This window comes from Diachasma alloeum, unplaced genomic scaffold (assembly GCF_001412515.2).
Source record: "Diachasma alloeum isolate Michigan unplaced genomic scaffold, Dall2.0 Dall_scaffold_00209, whole genome shotgun sequence".
Taxonomy (NCBI): domain Eukaryota; kingdom Metazoa; phylum Arthropoda; class Insecta; order Hymenoptera; family Braconidae; genus Diachasma; species Diachasma alloeum.
In genome coordinates this window covers 2,101,716-2,118,404 of record NW_021680374.1, presented here as the reverse complement: position 1 = coordinate 2,118,404, position 16,689 = coordinate 2,101,716, and the positions used below count along the sequence as shown (strand labels likewise).

Sequence of the window (16,689 nt, the reverse complement as noted above, 5' to 3'; positions counted from 1 at the left end):
TCCCGTATTCTTCACTTCACCTATTATTCCCCCACAACCAGTCCATTTTTTTCACCTGTGCACTTCGTCTAGTCTCAATCCTCCGGGCCTACCCCAATCTCCCGAAAACACTGAATGAAAAATCCTCGAAAAAACAAAACAGTCGATACCCCAGAGCACCCCCTCCCCTCCCCCGCCCTCCTCTCGATGCACCCCCGATTTTTTCAACCCCCCAGAACGGAGTGAAACATCGAGGTAAGTCGACAGTGTGAAAATATGAAAGGTCAAAAGTAGCGATGAAAGCGCGGTGGAAATATCGACTGGAGCTCGTGCGGATCGAAGGGGGTGAAAGGGGGGGGGATTTTAAGGGTGGGGTGTCCTAGCCTAGTCACGGATGACCGAGAAACGTGAGGTACAAAGGGAAGGGGGTTGATAAGCGAGGATAGCGTGGACGAAATCGGGACAGAAGTACCAGTGATCGTAGCTCGAGCGAATCAGTGAAAACTAGAAAAAAAATTCCCCCGAAAATTGGCTGAATTATAAATTTTCTCATTAACAAGGGGACATTGCGCTACTGTGAAGACTATATTTTTTATCATCATCGATGCGTCGAAAGGAGAAATACCCATGGGCGCGCATCGCAGTTTGCGCGATTGTCGTGTTGAGTGATAATCCATAAAATAAACTAAACAGTTTATCGGATTTTGATGAGTTAAATTGGGCGGACAGAGTTTAAGTGAATTTGAGAAAAAGGGAAATAATCTCCGATGGAAGTACATCCGGGTCTCGTTGAGCGAGGCCGTCCCCAGGACACCCGGCGCACAAGGGGGGACGGGCGTGCCAGCGATATTTAACGAATAACAAATCCACTCCTTTCAATTACCGAATCAACAATGTTGTAGTTAATAACTGGGATACGATGGTTCTTGTCGGCGGGGCCTACTCATTCCACAGCGGTTCCATTGGAGAACCAGAAACACGCACGCGTCACTTGAACAACTGCGTGCATTGAATTTAATAGATTGTTGATATTTTTTCATTATTGATAAAGGAATTTTACGGAATTTCACATGACGATTTGAGGATTATCGGGTGGAGGGGACGGTGTGTAGTTTATTAATTTATTTAAGAAATGAATAAGTTATTCGTTCACGAGCGAAATAATTTCAGAGAAAAACGCAGCGATTTGGTTAGCCCATTCTATTCAATTTTTATTGATAATTGTATTAGTTTTTCACCCATTTTACTGTTGAATTCGCTTTGAAAAATGTCAATTGCTAATTTTTCTACTGAGACATTTTCTGTGGAAATTCCTCGACATCAACTCTCCATAATTTCTTCATTGAAAGAATTAAACAAAAAATTGGGAAATTCAAGCCCAGGAATTTCCACACAAAATATCTCAATAGAATATTTTATTAAAAATTCCTATTGAAGAAAAAAACCACCAAAAACTAATACAAAGTTCAATAGAAATAGTTTATCTATGAAATTTTTCCGTCCGTATTTTTTTTTCAAAAACACGTCAACCAAAAATGATGAATCGATTTTTTCGAAATTTTTCAACCTGGAATTTCAAATTTTCGGTCATTTTTTCTCGCGACAAAATTCATAGCCGCGTGTCAGTGTGAAATCCCCGCTAATCTTGCTGCTTATCCCGCCCCAAAAAATCTCCAAATGCTCCCAATATTGGCATTATAATGAGAAGAACCACCAGTCAGCCTAAAATTAAATCTATGCAAACGAAAGGCCTCACCAATCACAGCAGTCACGAAAAAAAAATGTTAAACCATTTGAACTAAACTAGAGCGTAGAGAAGATAAATTAGAGCCGAGTAACTAGAGTGATCCCGAGCTTAAACCTTTGCTTTTTCACCCACTGACCTGCATTTAATTCCGCTCGATTACCCCATACATCACCAAACCGTACCCCATTCGCAATATCCCCTTCGACCTACTCCATAACGCAGAAATGAGCCCTTCTGTGCCCACATTATATGTGCCTGCTATCGCTTCGTCCGCATTGACCGTATTTGTAAATAAGAGTGGAAAAAAGCTAGAGAGGGAAAAAAAAGAGAGACCGAGAATTTCCCCCTTTGGTGTTTCGTGCTGAAAGCACTTGACCCTTTCGCAATAATCGACCACCACCAAGAAACGTCGATAAAACCCCCGTTTTCCTTTGTTATAAATATTTTTGTTAACATTTGAGTAAATTAGTCTACTATTATAGTCAGTTGGAAGAAATATGTTGTTGGTAGATGTAGTTAAACGCTTTAGGATGCTTTTTACTGCTTACACCCGTCAGTAGGAACACAAATAATTCGGTAATTTTACCTGGAAATGGTTGCACACGGGAGTAATATTTTTTTCATTGAGGAGAGTGCTGGAGATTCCAGGAAATTAATTTTTTTGTACTTTTAAAATGTCGAAAAACGAATAATTTGTGCAAAACAATTACGAATTTTTTTTTTTTCAACTCCTACACAGCTAATTTAATTTTTTTTAATAAAAAATTGCATCGTTTATGTAAAATAGGCCGAAAAATGTTTCTGAAAGAATCGAGAATATATTTTACATATATTAAGGATAACTTTTCTGCTTACTTTTAAAATTTTTAAATTTTTCAAATTTTTGTATTAAACAAATCGAAATTAGCTGGGTAGGAGTCGAATATCAAAAAATTAATTCGTAGCTGTTGGTGCACAGATTTTTTCAAAAATGAAAAAAAGACCTATTTTAAAATATTTTTAGCGTCTGCAGAGCAAACGAGCAATAAACAATTATTTTTTTGCCCTAATTATTTGTTCTCAGACATAAATAATGGATCTTCAATGCGCGAGAAATCTCACTCCAACACCCGCGGCTTTTAAAACTCAGTAGTCTCCCGTCAAAAATACTCCCAAAAAACGGTAAATTTTTCTCTGAATAAATTCCAAATTACCTCGTTGCATTGAAACTGAAACCTAGTGCAACCATTTCCCCCTAAAATCACCCAGCCACCGAGAAACTAATTTCCAAAGACCAGAGATTCTCCACTAAATCGTCACCTCGAGCATTTTTGAACGATCGAATTTTCCAGAATGAAGAGAAATGAACGAGCTTTACTCTTAACGGTGAGTCGCCTGTCCCGGCGGCGTTAAAGCGGGAAGAGCCTAGACTCTTTGAGGCCACAAAACCAATTCCACCAGAAGGAGAGTAAAAAATTATAAAAAAATGTATGCGGCGGCGGGTGGTGCGAGCATAGCAAAACGCCGCAATCAGAAGCGCCTGCAGTTGAACAAGCGGTTGGAGGCGACCCACACGACTGGAGTGAAGAAACCAACGGCGATAATAACTGGACCTCAAGTGACCAAGCCATCCCGTACGCACTTAGCACCACAGCCACAAGCACAGACATCGAGTCCGTACCACTCGTCGCACTGCAATCATGCTCATGGGCATAATCGTCGTAGGAGAAATGATAAATTAACACCAAATCGTTTGGCACCGCCTGTATCACCGATATTTCCTATATCACCGCCACCGCTATCACTGGAATCACAAAACTCCGTAACGCTTCCACTCAAGTCTAGCAATTTTCCCTTTCCGCCGCCCTCGTTTCTCGATCTCAGGTCACCATCACCTTCTGAGCTACAGGTGGGTATTAAACTAATTATATTTTCATTTAACGGACGGATGATTGACGTTTTCTGTGGATTTTTCAGTTTATTAGTGGATGGATCATTCAGGATTCTTCTTCGTCAACACGAAGGTGCACGAAAAAATTTTAGTTTAAAAACTAGCAAATTTGAGAGGAAGTTTTATGGACTTTTATTGGGAATTCGATTTGTTTGTGGAAAGATAACGTCCAATAGAAAATTACTTCATAGAAAGACACAGGAGAACTTCATTTTTCTATACAACTTTTTCTATTGAGACATTTCTATGGGAATTAAAAGTCTCTCTTTCGTTAAAGGAATCAAATAATAAATCTTGGAAAATTTGAGTCGAGAAATTTCTGTAGGATATTTTCTATTGGATATTTCTATAAAAAAGAAGTGCAGACAAACTATGAAATTTTTACGTATTATACGTAATTTTTATTTTAAAAAATCATGAAAAATTGAAAAACAGACATTGTCAATCGCCTATAGCCCATCAATTTTTCATTATTCACGGCAAAAAAATATGCCTCCACTACCCAAAACCCCAATTAATTAACAAAATGAAGAGAACAGAAGATAATTATTTCCTGCGCCATCAGGATATTTTTCATTCAGGAAAAACAAAACAATAAAAAAAATCTTGCTTGATTGTTCATCGAAAATATCCCAAATGAGAAATTAATGATGTTGACGAAGAAGATTTCAGTTTTCATGAATTGCAATGAAATTCTTCTGAATGAAGCTGTAACTCCTCATTTTAATTCACTTTCATTTCTTCCCGTGGGTGATCTCTCCAATAGATGAACGACTGATCATTCCGCCCATTGTTATCAATTCATCCACTTTAAATCGCAAAGACCACAAAATGTGTTCATCTACTGGTCAGTTTCCCCCACTCTTCAAGAAGACTAACCGGCGATTATTTCAAAACGAGAGAATCACGTGAAAGACAATTTCAGTTTATAATGTTGGAAAGATGTTTGGAGATAATCTCAGGTTTGTAAAAAAGCTGAAACAGATCTACTTCTTTTTCTGAAAAAATAAAATAAAATAAACAAAAATAGCCGCGAGCATTCTTCCTACTGCACAGAAATTAATGAACTCTTCTTCTATTAGGGATTAGGTACTCCTAGCTAGGGTAAAGAACCGTAGTTTAATAATGACTATTAGATAATTTTTCAACAAAACCGCCCGTTTTCACCCCTTGATGCACTGCACTCTAAAGGCACGTTTAATTAATAAATTCACGTGCACACGAGGATGACGATTAAAACATATTAATTGGCTGTCTGGTGGCATATAGAGCGGATTGGATCTTTCTCGTCTTCTCGATCACTCCACCATGTCCATTGAGAAGGCCTCAAAGACCCAAAACGGCGGAAAAGAACAAAAAAAAACTAGGGATTCCCGTCCTAAATTGCAAACTGTGAAAAAGAATCTCTTTTATTTTTCAAGAAAGTGGAACACAGTGATAAAAAAAACGGGGAATTGCATATCAAAAGAATCAAAATTTGTTGTCTAAAGAGAGAGAAAAGATATTTAATCAATGATCAGAGTAAATGAATGAGCAGAATGCAGGCTGCATTATTAATTAGACGGGAGAAGCAGCGTTTGAGGGGTGGTAAAACGGTGAACTTTAGGGAGTTGCCATCGAACTTGGCTACAAGGCTCATACCACCGCTACCACGTTATCCCCCGAGATCATACGCTTACGGGGTGAGTAAATAACGAGGAAGAGATTGACAGAGAAATAATGTTTGGGTAAAATTGAAGAAAGTAATGCTCTTAGAACGTAGAACTAAGCGAAATAAAAAAATTAAAAAATATGAGGTAAATAGCCCTGATTGAGGGTGACTAAAGACATTAGACATGAGTAATGAGGTACGTAGATGACATTGTTCACTAATAAAACCTTGGAATCATCCATTTGAACTGTAATAAATTGTTGAAGTTATTTTACTCATTAGATTGGAAAATAGTAAACCGAAGCATTGGAGGGTTGATTTAGAGGTAGAATTGACGGGTTTAGACGTTATCGTTTATTTCCGTAATTACGAATTTATTGGATGGGCCTGGGTTACGGAGAGGGGGCTGATGGATGGTTGAATGTTGCAGTGCGGAGGCCAGGGACCAGGGAAAGCGGCTTGGCAAGGCTGCAGCAGACCATCGCCGCTTCCTCTGTCTCCGGCGTCGCCACACGGCTCGCGTGATGGGTACAAGACTAAACAATGCGAAGCGCATAGGAGGTGGATGAAGAGAAACAGGGTGAATTGTTTTTTCATTAATAGTTATCTGTTGTAATAATTGAAAATCTATTTTCGAGAATTTTTATTTTTAAAAATCAAGAGAATATGACTCATTAGTTAAAAAAAACAAAAATCTACATATTTTTATTCCATTCATAAATGACAAAACTGGGAAAATTTATTCCCAAGATTTTTCCATTAAAAAAAAATTCAAGAGAATATGATTCACCATAAAAACTAGAACAAAAATCTGTCCATTTTTATTTCATCCTTTTCATCATTAAAAAACAAAAAGCTATTCATTTTTATTGCATTCATAAATGAAAAACTGGGAACATCGACTCCCAAGAATTTCCATTAAAAAAAAATTCAAGATAATATAATTCACCATAAAAAAAAGAACAAAAACCTGTCCATTCTTCCTTCATTAATTTTTAAAAGATGAAAAAAATAAAAAATATGAAATGAAAAATTCAAAAATATGTTATTTCTCACCAGATACGAGACGCAAGTTATTGTTACGGAAGTAGTGGCGAGGACGACGACGAGGATGGAAGTAGCCTGACAAATCGTCGTCGTGGTGAGGTGAATGCCGCCTTCAACACAGTTTTATACGCTGGCCTGGGTACAACAGCCCTGGGTCTGGTAATATCGTTCGTGGGAACCGGTGAAAAAGGCTTCCTCAGTCCCGAACTTCGACTCGTTGGACCAACCCTCCTCTGCGCTGGTCTCCTGTGCTGTCTCCTTCGTGTTCTACTGTGCATATGTTTGTGTCGTTGCTGTGGTGACTGTAGATGGACACCATGTCGTGTTGTTATCGTTGACAAGGATAAAATGAAAAAATTAGAGCCAACAGCAACAACACTGCTACCACAAACGAGTCAACAAACAATGACAACTGTAACTAAACCAACTAGAACAATAGCTGGTGCAGCAACAGCATCATCATCCCATTCGGCTCCAGTCAAAGCTCACGAACTACTGCTCTCCCCCGCCCAATTGCCAGAGTGATAACATTATTTTCCGTTAATTCTTCTTTTTGTGATGACAAACAATTTTTTACCTCTAAAGAAGAAAAATCATCACGATTGACAAGAGTCGTTAAATAAATGAATAAATAAACTACTGCCGGTTTTGCCCCCCACACTTAAGTGGCTGCTTCGTATCGAAATTTCACCTCGACACGATAAAGGTTGCGACGAGAGAGGAAATGTTGAGAGAAAAACAAACGTTTAGAATAGTTTATTATGAATTTTAGTGCTTTAATGGAATTACAATAAAGGATCGGCTAATTTTTTCTACATGTCGAATGTTCATTACAAAAAACACGCCTAAGGATTACTATACCATCGCGACCAGAGATCGGCAGGAAAATCATTTCCATTATTAACATTTCATTACAATGTCAATGGTTAACGAAAAAAATCGAGTTACGATTGTTTTTCATTGCGATACTGATGAGAAATGAAAATAAAAAATGAAACAAATAATTTTTCAATCAATAACGCTACAAAATTCCTGATTGGATAAACGACATTTTTTTATTTTCAATTATTACTCATTGATAGCGTCTTTAAAAAATGTGAATTTCTCAATATTCATTCACAATATAATGAAACATATTTAGAAATACCCACTTGCGGTGCAAATATCGGTGAAAATAGTATTAGTGCCGATCTCTCGTCATAATATTTATATTGTATAGACGGATATTTATGAATTCCACTGATTCCGCAATTTTAAGCGATTAAAAAAATTTAATCAATTGAACTATTGCGTCCAGAGTGGTGTTCACTCCTCGAGACACGTCCACTCCTCGTCCTTGGAGTCATCGGAGGATCAGGACAGTTGGAATTGCATCTGATCGCCCGAGGAATAGCTGTAGATCACTGGTGAGTCGGAGGTCGTTGCATTTGACCCGGATAATGCGTACAGCTGTTCCTCGTAAATTGTGCTCGGTGGTTCAGTCTTTCCATTGGCACTTTGGCCTGTGAGACACGGGGGTGTCTGGTCCCCCTTCGTCGCTTCTCTGTACTTCTGAAGGTACATCTTCAGGGGCTCGACGTAGTTGTCGAAGCCGAGGGTGGTCATCGCGAAGAGAATGTCCTCCCCGTTTATCGTTTTTCGCTTCTCCATGTGACACCTGTCAGACGCTTCTGATGTTATGAACGAGATGAACTCGGATACGCACTCCTGCACGCATTCCCTGGCCTCTTTGGCGATTTTCCCGGCCTCGGGGATCGCTCTTTTCATTATTTTTGCGACATTCGCGATCGGGAGGAAGCGGTCCTGCTCTCGGAGGGGACCCGCGGCACCACCACTGCCTCCACCGTGCAGGGGGTCTCCTCCGTGGTTCGAGTCGTCTGTGTTTTCCGGATCATCTGGGGAGGTTTTTACTCTTAGGGGGAGTCGTGGGCGTTTTTCAATTTGTTTCTTTGTTTTAATACGGCTTTTGGAGGTTTGTGCAGAGGAAATTATGAGATTTTGAGGAGAAATGGGGCTTTCATACGGAGAAAAATTTTTAAGAAATATTATGGAAATGAGGTAAAATAGTATATTTCATAACGAGTGCAAAAAAGTGTTTTTTGGCGAGTAGGAGGTTTATATCACGAGCCGAAGGCGAGTGATATAATCCCACGAGCTAAAAAACATTTTTTCACGAGTTACGAACAATATTTTTCATCACAATGTGGCGGAAATTAGACTTTTAGGCACGCGGAGCGTGCCGAAAAGTTCGCTTTTCGTCACAGCGTGATGAAAATTTCGTTTCGATTCGTAAAGTTTTTACTTAGAAATTCTCGAGAGAGCTTTGCACTTTTACATTTTGTCGTCGTTTTTCCTGGATTTTTTTCTCCGTGCCATGGGAATTTTTCGACAGAAAAATAAAATATTGAAAATGTAGCTGACAATTCCCTTCTTATGCATCTTGTCATAAATGAATTTAAAAAGGAATTTTATATTTCAAAGTATTGAACTATTCTCTATGATTTTATTCTCCTGACATTGACAAAAAAATGGGCAATACTGTTTTGGTAACTTACTCCAATTTTTGTATGCGTTAATTATAAAAAATTCTTAAAAATCAACTTTAATTCCGCATCTGAAAATCTTCATACATTCAAAATATTTCGCGCCATTTTGGCATTCTAACCATCATCTAACATCTGATTCGTTGATGAGTGGTCCACTCCAATAGCCACATTCAATATGACAAGTAGAAACGAATTTTAATGTGGTTCATTCAAGAGGAACTGCATTCTCAACCAAGTCAATGCAGAAAACAATATTATTTTGACATTGTTTCATGTCATTATCTGTGACGTCTCGGACGAACGGGTTCTTACCTTCTAGATCATCAGACTGCACCCCGATATAATTCCCAGAAACCCCTCCGGAAGTGAAGTAGCTCGTTGCACCCTGGGGTCCACCGTCATCACCACTTTCACCACTGTTTTCCATTATTTACTCGATTTACTGATAAATTACTGTTGGAGCTTTGTTTTCTGTTGCTGTTAGGCATTCGCCTAGTGTCTGAACCCTGCTCCAAGTGCTACCCCAAAAATAAAATCCCTAGATATTCCCAGAAATTTAAAATGACAAGCAGCAAATTGCCAATTAAAAAATCATCGATTAGAAATTATTATCAACGAATTAGAAGTAGAACTAATTGATATGAAATTCTATCGATTAATCATATGCGGATTTTATTGGATGTAAAAGACACTGGGCATCTGCCTCGTGAGTGAACTCAGCTGCAAGCGCTGCTGCAACAAAAAAATCCCTAGACATATCGAGTTTCCAATTGAAAAATCCTCAATGAAAAACTTCTGAATGAATGAAATAAATAAACTAATCGTTATGGAGCAATCGTATCCACTTTTATTCACTGAACACCCTATGTACAGAACAACGGATTGAATATCTACGCAATATTCAATATACAGAACCCAAAATGACAATCTCAACCTGCGGAACATGTTAATGCAACTGAACGTCTCAATCGGATAAAAAATAAAAACTGAAACATCTCAGCCAATGCAAAATCCTCAATTTTTCAAACGCGGCAGTGTGACTCGCAATTGTCATTGAATCCCCAAAAAAACGGGAAATAGGGTGAAATTTTTATTGAAATTAAGAATACTGAGCACTTAATGAAGATTCGTTAATCGTAACTATCTAGGCGAGTGAATTCCCCGAGGAAGGATTTTATAAGATGTGAAATTTTTCTAATGTTTTTTTTCCATTTTTTTGTTCTTCATTTTCTCAATTTTCCTTTATTCATTGTCTATGCGGCGTTGGATACAACCGCGCCTGGAGATTGGGTTCCTTAGGCGAGCCCGTACTTCTTCTTGAGAGACTCGGGCATCTCTGGTGGTGGTGGTCGTGGCATACGGAGGTAGACCTTGACTGCGTCGTAGATGAACCATTGGGCTGCTGTCAGAGTACCAATCATCACGATCCTGGGAGCAAGACCCTTCCAGACACCGGCGAAACCTAGTTTCTTGAGGACCTGACCTGCAGATGCTCCTTTCTCTTGGTTGAGCTTGGAAACGACCTGAAGGAGCACCAAAGAATTTTTTCTTAATCTCTGAATTCAATAATGAAATGATAAAACGTTATAACTGACATTAATTATCTTTATAATCATCTTTATGAAAATTTCTCCTGACGTTTTTCTCCCAGATCAAAAAGATCGAACGAATTAAAAAAATGATTTACCGTATTTAAAAAGAAACATCAAAAGATCTTTTTTCAGAAAAATAAAATGAGAAATTCTCCTGGCATTTTGTTCTAAAACAACTCGTTGAGATAATGGAACAATTAACAAAACATTAACGTTTGGAACTGTCTCAATAATGAACGCATTAAGATGGAAATTTAAATAAAAAGTATGAAGGGAACATAATCCCTAAGAAATAACTTACGGAATCAGCGGGATGAGAGACGATGGCACAGAACACACCAGCGATGTACCCAGCAGCGAAGGTGACGACGAGCTGTTCGCCCTTGCTGCAGGACTCACGTGGCTTGGGTACGACGTACTTGTAGAGAAGCTCAAGGGTCCGCTCGAAGCAAGCGAACTTCATCATGGTGTACGGGATTTGACGAAGCCAGAGGGGCACAAGACTCTTGTAGAAGCCACCGAGACCCTCTCCCTCGTACATCTTGGGGAGTGCCTCCCTGAGGGTGTTGGCGAAGCCAGGCATCGTCTGGATGCGAACCTGCAGTCGCCAAATGAAGAATGAAGAGATTAAATTGAAAGAGATCAATTTCCGGTGGAAATAAATCTATTTATCTCATTCTAAAATGGGAATTTAACTCTACCTTGGCAGCTTCCATAGGTGAAAGAGCAATGTCAGCGAAGAATTCAGCAGATGCTGATGCTGCCAGGTACAAGCTCGTCCTGTACTCGTAGGACATCTCCTCACCGATCAAATTGGCATAGTAAACCTTGAAGACCTCGTAGAGACCGAACTTGAACATTCCCTGCATGGAATATCCGAAGAAGGTGGGAGCCCAGCCCCTGGCCAAACCCTTCATTCCATCCTCAGCAAGCGTCACCTGTTCAGTAATATTTTACATTTCCCCCTTGCAAATTGATAATTTTTCAATTTTTTTTAACTTGAAATTTCTACGTTTTTGCTAGACCGTTAAAAAAAAAGGAAGAGTGGCATTAAGTGCCAAATTGCGATGAATTTTCAATTAATTGATCATTTAAGATCATATTATCCAGAATTTTCATGATGTTCACTAATTTTTAGTGAATAATTCAACTGAATTTAACAATTCTCATTGTTTGTCAATTAAATGAATAAACTCAAAGGATGTAGATATGAAAAAGAAAGACACATTACCCTGAATCCGGTGACAACGGACTTGTACTTGGCGGGATCAACCTGAATACGACATTTCACCAAGTCAAGGGGTGTCACCATCGTATGGGTCAACCCACACGACAGAATACCACCAAGACCGCATAGTAAAAAGTAGTGGTTAGATCCGAATTCACAGCTGTCTGAAAAATTCATTTTCACACATTAATTCCCGTTTTCGCCCTCTCAAGGGATGGCGGAACCTGTTGCCACTGGCACATTCTCGAATCAATTGAGAGTTAATGTTCACTCGATTTCGATGAGGAAACTGGGCTGCAGCTATTCCATTGTGGCCCTGCAGAGTAACAGCAGTCCTTTCCTCTTTATCAAAATGAGGGAATACGAATAATCAATTCACTGGAGAATACGACGTGCACAGCATGTTCGGTTATCCCTCAATTCTTCTTTTTATGCTCATTTTTTGGTTGAGAATTAGTGAATTAAGGCACTCACAGTGTCTGTTATGCTTTGAAGACATGCATTTTTTGAGTTTAAATTACTTTCTCATTTTAAAATCATTTAATTGCTAATGTTCATCGATTTTGATGAGGAAATATGGACTGCAGCTATTCCATTGGTCTGCAGAGTAACTGCAGCCCTTTCCTTTTCACCAAAATGAGGAACCACGAATAATTAATTGATGGTAAAACGAAACTAAACGAATATTTTCAACCAAAGCAATGATTTAAAACGATCCAGTTAAATTAAAAAAATTTAATCAGTAATGATTTCTGGAATAAAGGCAACACCTGTTCCATTTCTTCAAAAATGACAATGAAAAATACTGAAATACTGAATACAAGAATAAATTCGTTTTAATAATTTGTTTTCCATCAATTATCGATTGACAATGAACCAAAAAAAATCCTTCGGCCCAAACAATTGAGTAAGTGCACTGATATATTAATAGTTCTGTCAGAAGTTATTTAAATCCATTTGGCAGAACGTGAGATTGGTAACCCTGAATCAAGGCCGGTCAGCTGATCGATTGTCTAAACGCCTCGAGATTCTATTCCTCTACCACCGGCTCAAGATCTAGGTCAATGCTTCCTCGAATATTTCCACGCGTCCCTGACTCCCAAAGCTGCTCCAATTAACCGTCATTCGACAATGTCATGACACAATCTGCACTCGGAAAACAATGCAGAATGCAGTAGTTTTTTTCCATTTTCCAATTTTTCCTTCAAGGTTGATAGATTCATACTTTAACAAAATGGTCGCCATTACGCAATGACACCCGCGCGGGCGCCGTTCCACTGACATCGAGATACATAGCTAACCCTTAGTATCATCGAGGATTATATAATTAAAGAGCAACAATAAGTGCAAATGTTCGAGTGTTAACTTTTCATGCTGAAAAAATTTCTCTCATTTATTTAAAAAATTGGGGATGAAGCAGAAAAATCGTTTCAGTTTCAATTCCAACATTTCAGTTCACTGGAGGACTGAACAGAAATGTTGCAATGTCATATCTAAAAGAAGAAATATGAATAAAACTTTGTGTTGATCTCATGCACATGAGAACAGAATTTCTGAATTCAACACCTCAATTTCAAGATTAAAACCCTCAAATCGTCTTTGAATAAACCCTGACTGTTTTACATAACACAAATTATTGAATTATTATTATCATTTCTTCATTGGAGGCAAAGTATTGAATGAATAAGTCAACATTTCTGTCATAAAAATCGAAAACTGCAAAAAAATGGCTGATTAACAAGATTAAGTCACTCGACCATGCAAAATGTATGACATTTCACTCAGAAAAAATTCGGGAAAATGTTGAATGAACTCACCTCCCTCAGCAACACTGAAAGCTCCAATTTTCCTGCTCGGAATCAACGACTTCTCCTCGTCATTGACAGCCTGGCACTTGGCCTGTGAGAAGGGCCCCGCGAAGGGGCTCATTTTGGCTGCTTCCAGCATTGACGACCACATTTTCCGTTACACTTGGCCTGCAGCATAAAACCCCCATGAATTCCCAATCTCACCCCAAGTCTCCAACCCCCAAAGCCCCTCGCCCAATTTTTCTAATTCAATAAACTAGACCTAAATTACAACAAATTTAATAAATCGCTAAATCTCAGACCTGGTGCTGATGGACCCTCGTCTCCGCGATGTGGAAATGGAGTGGAAGTGGCAGGAAGAACTCGGAAAGATTAATCCCAAAGTCTCAAACTAAAAAACCCTGAGACAACGAACTCACCTGTCCCCTTAATCCCCAGAAAAACCCCAACAAATGTTCCCAGAGGCGGCGAAAATTCCCTAGGGCACGAGGGCCCTCATTGGCGGCTCCAACCGACGAGCAACCAATCGGAAGTCGCGGCGGAGCGAACAAAAAAAAATGGGCGACATCTCTCAACAAGCGCCGAAGTTCCAAAAAATTCACCTTCTCCACGTTCTCCACCTCATCGGCTGTTCCCCGTGTTCTCCCACACTTCAGTGATGATTAGTGGCAGTTGATAGTTAAAAAACAGTGCAAACACCAATAATAATGACATTTAGGGCGATCAAATGATCAAAAAGCCCTCAAAACCCCCCAACAAGTGACAGAACATTTTTTGTAATTTATTTATTCCCAATAATAAATTGAACGGACTATTGAAAATAGTTTAAATACGAGAAATGGATCGTACTCTCTCGTTACGATATTGAAGTATTAATGAAACTTAAAAAACGTAAGAGCTTGTGCGCCCAGTGCGTGAGTATGCCTGCGAGGGTGTCGAAGAAAATCGTTGGGATGATCATCAGAAGCAGGAAGACCATCATCAAGGATGGGGTAGTCACGGTGAGTTCTCCATTGGTTTTTCAATCGCTCTATTGTTCCAGGTTCACTAACCTGGGCTTTCCTCGGTTATTCTGAGTGCTTCCAGGGGCTGGGGATTAATTTTTTTTTCCTCGTGGGCTTTTTTTTCCGGGCGGAATATGCGTGAACTCATTTCCAGTGCCACATCGCACCCGCGACTTTTTATCGGTCTTCTTATCTGTCTACCTGGTCATTGCGAGCACACGGTGGTTTATCGGTGCAATGTTTTTTTTTACTCTTGGGAATGACAGGTTTCCACGTTTATGTGACAATTGCCTTGTTTTGTTATTGTTTATCGTGTTTTTTTTAATTGTTTTCTTATCAAAGGGGTGCTTTTTGCCGCTGACGTCTGAGCACTTTCGTTCATTCCATTATTCTTTATTTTTTCGCATTGTTTTTTTGGGGAGAGGGCTTTGCATTTCATTTCGAAGGAGTTCAGCTTCTGTTGCAGAGTTTAAAATTAGTATTTTGTATTTTTTGACGTCTGAGTGACTTTTATGCATCGTTAAACTATGAAGATTTCATTAGTCTCTTTTCTTCTCATTTTTTTAAATGTATTTTTGTAATTTTTCTGAGTTTACGCAAACGGTTTTTTATTGGGACAACGTGTTTTTTTTTATTCTGAGAAATAGCGGATTTCCACGTTTATGGGACAATTTCCCTGTTTTGCAAGCGGTTACCAGCTCTTTCGCTTCATTTACTAAAGAGACAATTAAAGAAAACATTCCATAATCACGAAAACATTCAATAATTTTTGTTGTTTTTCTTAATATTTTTGGGAGAATTTGATTTTGAGGATCTTCAGCTCCTGTTGCTGAGTTTAAATTTAGTATTTTGTCATTTTTGACGGCTGATTGGCATTTAATTGTCGTTCAACGATTGTTTATCAGTTCTTTGACAGCAAGGAGTCAATTTTTTTCATCATTTTTTTCTTCCCTGATAATTTGAATTGAATTTTATTATAATTTTTTTTTGCGTTTAAAAAAGTTTGAGATTCCATTCCCTTTCGCTTTCGACATATCAAATATCACATACGAAATTCTAAACATCAACTTAAAATGTTTCGTCAGTCGAGGGAACTTTCAAGTTGCAGACCTTTTCTACAATTATTTCTGTGAATAAGTCTGTGGAAAATCGAAATTAAGTTTCTGAAAAATACGAGTTCTTGAATTACTGTCGGCTGTCCGATCATTTCAGCAGGCAACTTTTATCTTATCAAAAAAATTGGTTTTCCTCGTAATTATTATTATTTCCCTGTAATGTTGGTAACCTTGACCCCGTTGCACCACATGGACTCCACTTCTCTGTCATGTCTTCAATGTTTTCCATTATTTCACATGAATGAATGGGAAATCAATTTTTATTCCATATTTCAGTCTTTCTGACTCTCGCGACGCATGTTTGCGCTGACATTCCTCCAATATGTCCTCGCTATTTTCCAATGCAGTAAAAATAAATTCTAACAATTGATTCTAACGAATATTCTTTGCATTAATTATTTCATTATTAATTTATTTCATGAAAATTTGAATCATTTCCAAAAAAATCAACAAAATTTTATATTCTTCTGCAATTACTTTACTGTACGATCTTTGAATTAAAAGCGCTGTTGCATTCCGACGAAGAAACAAATTAATTCCCCAAAAAAACAAGAAATTGAATCCGTTCCCAAAATTATCTGATTTGAATAATTCTCCGCTATAATTATTCAACCCAAAAATTCTAAAAAATTCACATCAACCAATTTCATTACAATATCACCATAAAAAATTAGAGAGTGTTTGATTAAAAATTCCACCAGGAACTAACTAAAAAGAATTAATCCCCCAACCAAAGTAAAAATCCTCATCGAAATAAACAGCTGTTAAGCGTGATGAATGATGCTGCACCTCCTCTCCACCGCCATCGCCGCGACGTCGAGTCCCATCAGCTGTGACTTATCTCCACCGCATTATGTCACCGATCAAGGGCCGCTGGCTCCAGATTCCCCATTAAATCCGATCGCGAGTCACGTGGAGGGAGGGGGGAGACTGCGTAGCATCACGATCATGACATCCAAATTGATTCAATGAGAGCGAGTGCCAATTCCCCAATGATCCTCAACCACCAAAGTCCACGACGATCGCGTTCCCCCCAGAAAAT

The 16,689-nt window shown here is 38.6% G+C and overlaps 4 protein-coding genes across 5 annotated transcripts in view; 2 read left to right on the top strand and 2 right to left on the bottom strand.

The window, feature by feature from the left end:
• Positions 1 to 387: 387 nt before the first annotated feature.
• LOC107036549 lies at positions 388 to 7,169 on the top strand. Of its 2 annotated transcripts, none has more exons than XM_015254584.1 (4): positions 388 to 1,083; positions 3,058 to 3,614; positions 5,738 to 5,887; positions 6,367 to 7,169. In XM_015254584.1, exons 2-4 carry the CDS (start codon positions 3,192 to 3,194, stop codon positions 6,877 to 6,879), a joined length of 1,086 nt encoding a protein of 361 aa, XP_015110070.1. In that variant the 5' UTR covers positions 388 to 1,083; positions 3,058 to 3,191; the 3' UTR covers positions 6,880 to 7,169. The 2 variants fall into 2 exon arrangements, with proteins under 2 accessions (XP_015110070.1, XP_015110071.1); XM_015254585.1 differs by lacking the exon at positions 388 to 1,083 and adding an exon at positions 1,540 to 2,302.
• Positions 7,096 to 9,399, bottom strand: LOC107036550 (nuclear transcription factor Y subunit B-4). The gene is made up of 2 exons (XM_015254586.2): positions 9,213 to 9,399; positions 7,096 to 8,249 (listed from the first exon to the last, which is right to left on the bottom strand). Exons 1-2 carry the CDS (start codon positions 9,325 to 9,327, stop codon positions 7,708 to 7,710), a joined length of 657 nt encoding a protein of 218 aa, XP_015110072.1. The 5' UTR covers positions 9,328 to 9,399; the 3' UTR covers positions 7,096 to 7,707.
• Positions 9,400 to 9,724: 325 nt separating this feature from the next.
• Positions 9,725 to 13,927, bottom strand: LOC107036554 (phosphate carrier protein, mitochondrial). Its single transcript, XM_015254591.1, has 6 exons — positions 13,831 to 13,927; positions 13,538 to 13,696; positions 11,724 to 11,884; positions 11,194 to 11,430; positions 10,794 to 11,090; positions 9,725 to 10,423 (listed from the first exon to the last, which is right to left on the bottom strand). Exons 2-6 carry the CDS (start codon positions 13,677 to 13,679, stop codon positions 10,196 to 10,198), a joined length of 1,065 nt encoding a protein of 354 aa, XP_015110077.1. The 5' UTR covers positions 13,680 to 13,696; positions 13,831 to 13,927; the 3' UTR covers positions 9,725 to 10,195.
• Positions 13,928 to 14,157: 230 nt separating this feature from the next.
• Positions 14,158 to 16,689, top strand: part of LOC107036522 (hippocampus abundant transcript 1 protein) — a 12,014-nt gene continuing 9,482 nt past the window's right edge. The window contains exon 1 of the mRNA XM_015254543.1: positions 14,158 to 14,529. Within this exon, the coding sequence (XP_015110029.1) occupies positions 14,404 to 14,529 (126 nt within the window). The 5' untranslated portion in view covers positions 14,158 to 14,403. The remainder of the gene's footprint in view (positions 14,530 to 16,689) is intronic.

Excerpts from the sequence above, each read along its gene's own strand:
- LOC107036550 (XM_015254586.2), bottom strand. The coding sequence starts at position 9,327 with ATGGAAAACAGTGGTGAAAGTGGTGATGACGGTGGACCCCAGGGTGCA. Across the intron at positions 8,250-9,212 it reads GCAGTCTGATGATCTAGAAG|ATGATCCGGAAAACACAGAC; the intron begins GTAAGAACCCGT and ends AAACCTCCCCAG.
- LOC107036554 (XM_015254591.1), bottom strand. The coding sequence starts at position 13,679 with ATGTGGTCGTCAATGCTGGAAGCAGCCAAAATGAGCCCCTTCGCGGGG. Across the intron at positions 11,431-11,723 it reads CCGTTGTCACCGGATTCAGG|GTGACGCTTGCTGAGGATGG; the intron begins GTAATGTGTCTT and ends ATTACTGAACAG. Across the intron at positions 10,424-10,793 it reads TCTCTCATCCCGCTGATTCC|GTCGTTTCCAAGCTCAACCA; the intron begins GTAAGTTATTTC and ends GTGCTCCTTCAG.
- LOC107036549 (XM_015254584.1), top strand. The coding sequence starts at position 3,192 with ATGTATGCGGCGGCGGGTGGTGCGAGCATAGCAAAACGCCGCAATCAG. Across the intron at positions 3,615-5,737 it reads CATCACCTTCTGAGCTACAG|TGCGGAGGCCAGGGACCAGG; the intron begins GTGGGTATTAAA and ends TGAATGTTGCAG. Across the intron at positions 5,888-6,366 it reads GGTGGATGAAGAGAAACAGG|ATACGAGACGCAAGTTATTG; the intron begins GTGAATTGTTTT and ends ATTTCTCACCAG.